The 10,905-nt window shown below is 52.4% G+C and overlaps 1 protein-coding gene across 1 annotated transcript; it reads left to right on the forward strand.

Moving 5' to 3' along the window:
* Positions 1-5,585: 5,585 nt before the first annotated feature.
* KBTBD13 (kelch repeat and BTB domain containing 13) lies at positions 5,586-9,635 on the forward strand. The gene has a single exon (XM_004758682.3). It carries the CDS (start codon positions 5,661-5,663, stop codon positions 7,038-7,040), a length of 1,380 nt encoding a protein of 459 aa, XP_004758739.1. The 5' UTR covers positions 5,586-5,660; the 3' UTR covers positions 7,041-9,635.
* The last annotated feature ends 1,270 nt before the right edge of the window (positions 9,636-10,905 follow it).

Raw genomic sequence — 10,905 nt, forward strand, 5'->3', positions numbered from 1 at the left:
AAGCCTTCCTGGTTCAACTCCCAGCTTTGGCCTTTCTCTAGGTCACAGTTAAAACCAGCTCACCCCTGGCACAACACTTCCCCACCACATTATCCTGCTCTTCCGTATGGGGACTCAAGAATCACTGCAACAACCCCCAGGCAGAACCCCTGGCTCCTAGGAAGGAGCCTTAACCAACATTTCATGGTCAGTATGGGTCCAGCTTCAAGAAACTTAACCCATCCTGGATTAGTTTTCTCCTGGGAGCTAATGAGTTGCATGTGTTTGACGCCTAGTGTGCAAATGGGGCATTTGATTCTAAAACCTGGTATTCTCTCTTGCCTATAATGATTCTAGGATTGCTGGACAAGCCTGGGAGGGGTCACCTGTCATTTTTGGGGGGACCCAGGGTAAATCTGGTCATGATGGACTCAGAGCAAAGGGAAATCCAGACACTTAGGGCCTAGTGCCAGCTCTTCACGGGATGACCCTGGGCAAGTCACCTCACTTCTTTGAGCATTGGTGTCGCCATCTATAGTACTAAAAGAAGGGGAAAATAAATCCAAAATTCCATGACGTGATTCAGGCCTAACAGAGAGTGACACAACACCAGGTCTGAGTACTTTCTAGAAGCCAGTGGAGCCTCTCTTTTGAAATATACTTCACAGCTAGAGTGGGGCGGGGGTAGGGTATGGGAGTCTCAGAGACCTCTTACAGCAGCCCTTCTCCCCCCCACGCCCCTCTCCAACTCCCCCTCCCTGCCCCAGTTAATCTACTCACCCACAGGAAAAAGAAATCAGGGAAAGCCAGATCAACAGGCAGAGTCTGGGGTCAGAGCCTCATGGTACTAACTTCTCAACCAGGAAGGAAAATTATTTTCACGCATAGGACTTGAATACTGACTCAGCCTAATTGTATTTGTAGGAGATAATGCTAAGCCAGCTGTGTTATTAAGACTGTAAAGTGTTGGGAAAAATCTGTTTAGATTACACCCTCAGGCCAGAATCACTCACAGAGCTAATCGCCAAGGGTTTTCCTTTGAGTTGTAGATGGGAAAAAAGTGGCAATCAAGTTCCAGCCACCTTCCTGGGCTGGCCCCAGTCTTGTGAGGACAGACTGGTTCTGAATGGGGTTTATTGGGAGAGAACCAATCACATCAGAGAACTCCTGGAGAGAGGGTAAGCTGTGGAGCTCTGTAGGCCCAATTGGGTATAAATTTGGGCTCTGTTATAGCCCTGTTTGTGTGAGGCTAAGACCAGCCAGTAGATGGGCACTGCAAAGAGGTAGGTTCGAGCTTCGTGTGAACCATCTGAGCTGTCCCTAGTTACAAGAGATTGTTTTTTAGGGGAAGTGAACCTTCCAACATTGAAGGCAACCAAGGAGGTGACCACTTCAAAGAGGTGTTGTAAGGAGACTCCATCATAACTTGCAGGATAGGAAGAGATCTCGGACCTCTCATCTAGGTCAGAGATTTAAACTAGCTGCCAGCTGGTTACTCAGGCCCTTGGCCTTGACTGCTAAGTGCCCAAGGTCTGCCCCTCTTATGAGACTTGGGAGGAAAACAGTGCCAGTCTCACAACTGCAACCAGTCCCTTTCCCCAACCTCTGTCTCCTCGTCTGGGCTGCTTATCCACCTGGAAGCGCCCATTATGGACTGGAAAGACCTTTAGAATCAGCCACTTACTGTCAGACCATGGAATAAGCTACTTTTCTCTTCTGGGGCTCAGTTCCTCATCTTTAAAATAGGGGTAATATTAAGGGTTAGAAGAGATAATATGAAAGTGTCTCACCCAGAGTTTGGCCCATGGCCCAAAAAAGCAAAATGATAGTTTCCTCCACTCCCCCGGACATGAACAGCACATACTTCTCACCCACCAAGAAGCCACAATTGTTTAGCAACCAGTAGTTTGGACACTGAAAGTCAAGGGAGGATATTCTGCAAGAGCAAGTAGCCCAACCCTCCTTATCCCTTACCCCCAATCTTCAAGGCTCTTATGAGGAGCCCTGAGGCATTCAAAATGAAGACGATGTGGCACCTGGCCCAGCAGTGAACTTGCAACAGGTGTTCAATAGGTGTCTCTGAAGTGAATGAGTGGGGCATGTGCAGGTCTGATTGGTGGGGCCTGTGATGATTTCCACATGCCAGGTCCTACACTTGCCACCCACCCCCCAAGAGCCACTTCCACATAAAGCTAAGCTTTGGGGAGCCCTGTGTGATGTTGTCACTGTATTCCATATTGTGGAGACACAATATGACAAGCCCTTCTGTGGCTGTTCAGTGATAAATTCAGGTGTCAGCACTAAACAGAACCTTAGATGTCAGATCCAAGCTCCACTTTATAGATGAAGAACTGAGGCCTAGAGAGGTTGGATGGCTTTTGCACATCAGTGGTAGTACCAGCATTAGAGCCAGGCAGGAATCCTGACTCCTGGTCCAGTGTTCTTCCTCAAACCTGGCAAGCTCCTTGCTACGCTGTGTGCAGAAACACTGCCATGGGCGGCAAGGCCAGGAGTCCACCATGAGGGCCGGGGCACCTAGGGGCTGTGTCTCCTTTATCAGACTACAGGCTCTTTTGGGACAGGGGTTGTGTCTCCTTTCACACCGGAGACTCCCACTTAGGTTAGGGTCCAGGAGTCCACTTAACAGACCACTCACTGTGTGCCAATCACTGTGGATAGAGAGATGAACAAAGCTGGGTATGTGCTCTAGAAAGGCTCAGAGTCTGACACAGACACAGTCTCCCTTTCCTTGCTCCCACCCTGAACATCACCCAGTATGGGGGTGCAAAGTGGTGAGAGGGAGGTTGGTGTGAGGTCGGGCAGAGCCTGGGAACTCCGTGGGCTGCCCATAGCCAGGATAGTTCCTCATCCTCTCCAAGTCCCAGAGGGATGCTCACTGCCTGGGTAGAGGAAACTCACACCAGCTGCAGACAACACCCCACTGGGGCCTTGGAAGCAGGACCAAAGGGCTGGTCCTCTGCCCAGCCTTGGAACCATAAACCCCCACCTTCGCTGACCCCCTCCCTAGTGCTTGGCTACTGAGGGTCAGTGCTGGGTGTGTGCACAATGTCCCAAACCACTGAAGCCAGGGCTGGACTTGTGAAAAACTGGCACTGGGAGCCAGCTTCGGCCAGGAAGAGTTGCTCTCCTTCCACTCCTCTGAGGAGAGGGGCAGGCACTGGTTCTATTTGTTGTGTCTTCCAGGTACCAGCTGCCTGAAGCAGACCATTTGGGAGGAAACTCTCTCCCCAGGGATCAGCCCCTCCCCAACCCTGTTCCTTAGCTTGGGCCTGGCAGGAGGCACTTGTTTCCCTGCCCTAAGAAAAGGCTAGTACTGGGCTGGGGACTGGGCAGCAGACAGGGTTCAACCCAGTCCCACGTCTTCATTCATAACAAGAAAAAGTCCATGCCATCTGTGAGACTCTCTTTTCCTCATCTGTGAAATGGGAACAGTCAGACACCTTGTCCCTACCCCCTGGGGCCACCAGCAAGGACAGAATCAGGACTGGGCACTGCAGAGTCCACTTTCCTCCAAGAGAGGGACTGTCATGCTTTCGGCCAGTGTTTGGCCTCAGGGAAGAAGAGAGGCTGGCAGAGGGCCTGGGATAGTATTTGTGAGGACTCCTGCCCACCCCCTCTATCTCCTCCTACTCTTCCTGTCTAGTCCCTGGGGCAGAGTGTCCTGGATATTTCTGGCTGCCTCCTCCAGGCCTTTGGCTTCCCAGGCTCACACAAGTGGTCCCCATATCCCAGCCCTGCTCTGATGGAGTGAACTGGGTGGGAGTTCCTGGCACAAGAGGCAAATCTGTGTCAGGTCTGCAGTCTGCGATTCATACGGGAGGATCTGTGCATGTGTGTTTGTGTCCTAGGGGTGATAAAATTTCTCCTGCTGCTTCCCAACTCTGGCTTTGTCATTGTAAGCCACTCCAACCTCCTCAAGAAAGCCTGTAGTTGAACATGATGTCCTGAATGGCAGATACCATCCTACACAGGTCTGGGCCTCAGTTTCCCCCCCTGTAGAATAAGATGGCAGGAAAAAGTCACTAAGCTCTGTTCCACTGGACATTTTGGAACCCAAAGTCTTAGTTGGTCACTCAGGAAAGTTCTCTACAATGGGGAAAATACCCTGGGGTGAGGAGCAGGAGGCCTGGGGCTGTCTGTCCCAAGCTATGTGACTCTGGGCAATTCCCTTTTTGGTCCTCTACTGTAAATGAAGGGGTAAAACCATATGAACCTGAAGTTCCTTCCAGTTGTGACCTCCTGGCAAGAGGTGAATAGCCAGCATTTGTAACACAGACAGGATGCAGAGCACAATGGTTAGGGCCGCATGCTCTACAGTGAGACAGCTACAAGCCAGTCTTAGCTCTGCCACTCTCTGGCCATGTGACCTTGGGCATGTGACGAAACTCCTGGTGCCTTCCTTAGTCTTTTCATCCATGGAAACTCATAGTGTTTCTGTAAGCAATACATGGGTAACCATCTAGTAAATGAGGAAAAAATGACAGTATCTATTCATAGGCTTATTCTAAGGACCATAGAAGTCGAAGTGCTTACAAAAGTGCCTGACACAATGCAAGTTCAGTGTTAACTATTATTATTTCAAGAAACCCTTCCCCTTCCCATCTATAGACATGCAATCCCCTTTCCCAAGGGGACCCTTTCCCAAGGTCCAGAGCTACACAGCAATGGATGGATAAGTGGGGAGTAGACATCAGCTTCTCATTCCCAAACCAAGTCAAGGAGTACTTTCACATGGAGAGAGTCATTGGACGTTGACAGGCTATGCTCCCAGGAAATCAAGGCTAAAAAGGAGATTAAACTAGCTCAGAGTCAGGGGCAGAGGTTCAAGCCAAATTAGAACCTGTTCCATAGGGCGCCTGGGTGGCTCAGCTGGATAAACACAAACTCTTGATTTTGTCTCCTGCAGATCCTGATTTCAGGGTCATGAGATTGAGTCCCCCACTGGGCTCTGACCTCGGCGCCCGCCGGCTTGAGTTGCCATTCCCCTATGCTCAGTACACTCTTTCTCTCTCAAACAAACAAGCAAACAAACAAATAAAATCTTTAGAACCTGCTCCAGACCCAGCCTAGTCCACTCTATCTTGCTCTACCTCTCCCTCTGCCCCCCAGTGCCCAAGTACCTCGCCCCCCCCACCCCACCCCACGAACCAATGGGCTGAGCCAGGTATGAATCCTGTCCTTGCTTCTTCGCAGTTGAATGACCTTGGACACGTCATGTAATTTCTTTGAGCCTCATTTCAAACACTTTTATGGATATTGCCTCAATACCATGAAAAGGGTGTTATTATTAGTCACATTCTGAGGAGACAAGGTCAGAGTTAGGATTCTTGCACAAGCCCACACAGCACCTTTAGTGCAGGTTAAATGGGGAAATCTTTGCAAGTGGCCCTCACAGTGCTCTGCATGCAATCGGTACTCAATACGGGGTCACTACTGTTTCTATTTCCCATAGGGAAGTGAGTGACCCTGCACGTCTCCCGATGCCCGCGGGCCCACAGCCATCCAGCTTGCCGGCCACCACATCACATGAGCCGTACTATCTTTAGCCAGGGAGATATTTATATCCCCTGGGAAGTTTCTTCCGCTCCGGGGGGAGCCCCAGAGTCTGTGGCCGCTGAATCCAAGCCCCCCGGCGGCGGCCCCCGCCCGTCCGGCTCGCCATGCCACGGGCCCCAGAGGCCCCCACGGTGCAGGTGCGTGTGGACGACCAGCTCTTCCAGGCCGAGCGGGCCCTGCTGGTGGAGCACTGCGGCTTCTTCCGCGGTCTGTTCCGCTCCGGCATGCTGGAGACGCGCGCGGCCGAGGTGCGCCTGGGCGCGCTGAGCGCCGCCGGCTTCCACACCACGCTGCAGGTGCTGCGCGGCGAGCGGCCCGCGCTGGCGGCCGACGAGGAGCTGCTGCAGGCCGTAGAGTGCGCCGCCTTTCTGCAGGCGCCGGCGCTGGCGCGCTTCCTGGAGTACAGCCTCACGTCGGACAACTGCGCGCTGCTGTGCGACGCGGCCGCAGTGTTCGGCCTGCACGACGTGTTCCACAGCGCCGCGCTCTTCATCCGCGATGGCAGGCGCGAGCTGGCGGCCGAGCTAGCGTTGCCCGAGGCCCGCGCCTACGTGGCGGCGCTGCGGCCCAGCAGCTACGTGGCCGTGAGCACGCACACGCCGGCGCCGGGCTTCCTGGAGGACGCGTCCCGCACGGTGTGCTACCTGGACGAGGAGGAGGACACGTGGCGCACGCTGGCCGCGCTGCCCCTGGAGGCCAGCACACTGCTGGCGGGCGTGGCCACGCTGGGCAACAAGCTGTACATCGTGGGCGGCGTGCGGGGTGCCAGCAAGGAGGTGGCGGAGCTGGGCTTCTGCTACGACCCCGAGGGAGGCACGTGGCGCGAGTTCCCCAGCCCGCACCAGCCGCGCTATGACCTGGCGCTGGCCGGCTTCGACGGCCGTCTCTATGCCATCGGCGGCGAGTTCCAGAGGACGCCCATGAGCTCTGTGGAGAGCTATGACCCAGCCGCGGGCTGCTGGAGCTTCGTGGCCGACCTGCCCCAGCCGGCCGCGGGAGTGCCCTGCGCCCAGGCACGTGGCCGCCTCTTCGTGTGTCTGTGGCGGCCGGCCGACACCACGGCTGTGGTGGAGTACGCTGTGAAGGCGGACACGTGGCTGCAGGTGGCCGAGCTGCGGCGTCCGCAGAGCTACGGTCACTGCATGGTGGCCCACCGCGACAGCCTCTACGTGGTGCGCAACGGACCTAAAGACGACTTCCTCCACTGCGCCATCGACTGCCTCAACCTGGCTACGGGTCAGTGGACCGCACTGCCTGGCCAGTTTGTCAACAGCAAGGGAGCGCTCTTCACGGCGGTGGTGCGCGGCGACACAGTCTATACGGTCAATCGCATGTTTACGTTGCTCTATGCCATCGAGGGTGACACCTGGAGGCTGCTCAGGGAGAAGGCCGGCTTCCCAAGGCCCGGGTCCTTGCAGACTTTCCTCCTGAGGCTTCCTCCTGGCACTCCCGGGCCTGTGGCCCCAACAACACCAGAACTGTGATTCTGAGTTGGCCTTTAGCAGGGGCTATCCCGAGTCTTCGCTGAGCCATGGCTGAGTCTATAAGGCTGGCCTTCGAAGCTGCTTGGAAATTCTGTCTCCCTGGTTGAGACATGCAGGTCTTGGGCCTTGTGATGATATGAACAAGTCCAAGAAATTCAGAGAGTAACAATGGGGCTGGGGTCTGAGCCTTCAAATTACTTGGGCTCTGCTGAGAGGTGGTGGGTCACAATGCCAGTGGATTGGGTTGGGGGGTAGGATTTCAATAATCCAGGCTTGTGTCTGAATGGGCCAATAATTGAGCATTACTGGGAGTGAGTTAAGCGATGTTAATCAAACTTCCAGTCAGTTGGCAAGAATCAGGCACCTACTGTGTGTCTTGTACAGTGCTAGGCCAAGGTCACTGTAGTTGCTAGAGGGGTCTACAAAGCCTAGAGTCTAGCCCAAGACCAAGGTTTGCACACACTTGTCTTGATCCACTGAGGGCTAAAGTCAGTATGCAAACAAAAAGAGACCAAAACCTCACAGTGGAATAAAATAGTATTGAAGAAATCAGGACAAAGGGAAAATAGGGAAAGGAAAAATATTTAACTCCAGGAAGGGTGAAGAAGAGAGGCAGGGTAATTAGCTGCTGCAGGGGGGAGGTTCAGATGATGGAAACAGGGCTCAGAAGAGATGGGGGAAAGCTGGAACAGATGGGAGGAGGCTCTGTGAGCACAGCCTTTAAGGCAGAACATCTGTGGATGGAGGCATTTGAGGAGGGGGCGAGGCTGGCATGGCTTGTAGAGACAATAACTGAGCTGAACCTGGGGTGACACCTATGAGAGAGAATGGGCTCCCCACAACCCCTCACAGGATGCGGACTGGCGGAGAGAAGTCAGTTGCAAGCCCTTGCCCACTCCCTTTTTTGCCATCACCCTGTGGGCAGTGGATTATTAACTTCCATGACTTTAGGTCACTCAAGGCAAGAGCCCAATCCTGACCAGGTCTAACTGCATCCTCCTCCGCATTCTGCAGGTTAATTGTCTCCTCCAAGTCTCTGCTCCTGCCATTCTCTGGGCCTGGAATGCCTTTCCTCTCCCCCTGCCCCCGCCACCCCTCTGTTGGCCCTGTACCTACCTCCTCTGTGCAGGGTTGGCTGTTCCCGACCTTGGCCATCTGCATTGCTCATTGGACCTCTGAATGACTTCCTTCTGTATATGTGTGAAACCGTGCACGTGTGCAGATAACAAGGGCAGAGATCCCGTTGTCCTATCAACTGACCTGAAAACTTCCCCACCTACAGAACCAAATGATGAGGTCCTGAAAGAACCCAGGCCATAGAGGCTGTCTTACTTAGGGAACTGGTATTAGAGGAAGACTCTTGTCCCTCTTTTAGAATACTCCTATCCTGATTTCTGGTCACCTGCCTACCCGAGTCCTCAGCTTCTCCATGCCCTAAGTGCCCTAAATGGTCTCTATCTTCGAAGACCTGAGGCCTGTGGGAAATTCCAGCCTCGTCAGAAGTATAGAATGTAACATCAGCGCGGAGCCTAGTGTCAGGGCTGCCTGGAGCAGGCTTTGCCCCTGACCTATATCCCAAGCCCTGCGGAATGCTGCCCTCCGAAACCTGGCATCTGCCAGCCCTGGAGTAGCCCAAATCACAACAATAAATCCTGACTTTGGCATCCTGTGAATAATGTGCAAAGTACTTTCACATCCGTCTTCCTGCTCCAACACTGCCTCAGTCCTGGGAGTTCGGTACCTTCTCTCAATGGCAGACACATGAGATACGTGAGGCCCAGAGGCCAAGCGATGCACCCAGAGCCACTGTCCTCATGCTGAAGCATAACAGAGCCCCTCCCTTTCTGATTCCATCACAGTATAATTGTTACCACGTGTCAAAGTTTTATTTAAGTTGTTAACAAAGGAACCAGAAGAATGGAAAACTGGTTCAGAGGAACATTTGAGAGACAGAGATTTGTGTCTTTAGTTGGAAAAGACCTGTTGAAATAAATTTGCTAAGATAAGAGGTGAAGCTGGTTAACTTCCAGGACAATAAAACCATAACTTTCGTGGTTCTGTACTGGACTGAAAAACCTTTGCACCTCTGCATACACACATCTACCTATTATTTATGCAGGTACAAGTGAGCGTGTAGCTTCACAAAGTCAGGACTCTAGTCAATAGTAAATTGTGAAACAGGGATTTAGTTTTTCCTGAGAGAATTCTTAGCTGTTCAACCCTACCCCACAACAACATTGAAAAGATATACAGTCCTTCCGTCTATGTCCAAGTTACGGATAATTTTTCGTAACAGTTCAGAGCATGCTCTTCTGTGCTCACTCCTCCTGCCTAGTGCTCAGCCCTGAAATTTGCAATCTCGAGATCCATTGGCTCATCTGCTCTTGCGACCCACAGAGCTTTGTGCATGTCAGCTTTTGCAGCTGGCTGTGTGGACCTGCCCAGGCAAGGCCTGTTGGCTCCTGGGGCTGTGATATTTCTTGGTCCAGAGCAGCCTTTTCTGAGATGTCTTTTGTGCATAATAATAACGCTGTTCAGGGGTGCCTGGGTGGCTCAGTGAGTTAAGCCTCTGCTTTTGGCTCCTGTCATGATCTCAGAGTCCTGGGATTGAGCCCGGAATCGGGCTCTCTGCTCAGTGGGGAGCCTGCTTCCTCTCTCTCTGCCTGCCTCTCTGCCTACTTGTGATCTCTCTCTGTCAAATAAATAAATAAAATCTTTTTAAAAAAAAGTAATAATAACACTGTTCACAGTGTGCTTTCCCACAGTTGACTTATTTAAACTCTGTGAGAATTCTAAGTGTTAGGCAGCTTGGCAAAACCCCTACCCTTGAAGATTTAAAAAACCCAAACACCCAAAGGTCACATGATTGGAAGAGACACAACTAGGAAGTAGCAGAGCCCCAGCCTTGAACCCAAGGCCACATGCTTGTTTTCTGGGACTGCCTCCCTGCTTCTCTGATATTTGGAGATGGACAGGGTATTTCTGCCAGACTCCTTAACACTCCCTTCCCTGTTACCTTTCTTTCTGCACCATCTCTACTTGTGGTTCACCTATTCCCCTAAACCCAGCCCTCCCTCTTTCCCTGTGTTAGGAAAAATAGCTATCCTGAGTTCTCTTGCTTTAGGATCTAGCTGGGCATCTAATGGCTAGCTGCCTGAGGGTGCTAATCACTTGTGAAGACCCTGAGGGGGTTTTGCATTTTCACAGATTTCCCTCCCTCTCATGAAGTGTCAGGGAGGTTTTCATAATACAGCCCATCTTCTCTGACCTTACAGGTCGGACTCTGTTGTTCCTCTCACAGCCCACCACCCTCGGCAAGTATGGTCACTATGTCTGTTTGTAGGTGAGAAGCCAGCAGAAAGCTGAAACGAGTCACCCAAAGTCATGTAGCCAGTCAAGTGGAAGAGCAAGGACATGGAAACAAAACTTGGGATTCTTAGCCTCTTATATCCTGGCACCTAGACGTGACCACTGAGTGAAGGTATGGTGTGGAAGGCCAAACCAGGTACGAGGCAGGTGCTGGGGAGGGGCGGGGGCAAATATAAAGAGACACTTAGGGGTTACTAAACCCAGAAGGCAGGGTTTAAAAATCTCTCCATCCCAGCCCACTGGCCCACTCTGAAAAGTCTATCCTTCCAGAGAGATGTACACACACACACACGTACACACACACACACACACACATTACTGCAGCAAGGAGCATTTTCCTGAGCTTCCATGGCAGCCTTGTAGCCCAACTCTCTGGGCTCCCTCCAGTCCTCCATACAATTTCTCCTTGCCCCCTATTCTGGAAGCCTTGCACCCCAAGCTTCCCTCTCGCTGGAAACTATTCTGTTGTGTGTGTGTGTGTGTGTTTTAAGATTTT

The sequence above is a fragment of the Mustela putorius genome, unplaced genomic scaffold (assembly GCF_011764305.1).
Source record: "Mustela putorius furo isolate JIRA1106 unplaced genomic scaffold, ASM1176430v1.1 tig00003896_pilon_pilon_pilon, whole genome shotgun sequence".
Classification (NCBI taxonomy): Eukaryota; Metazoa; Chordata; class Mammalia; order Carnivora; family Mustelidae; genus Mustela; species Mustela putorius.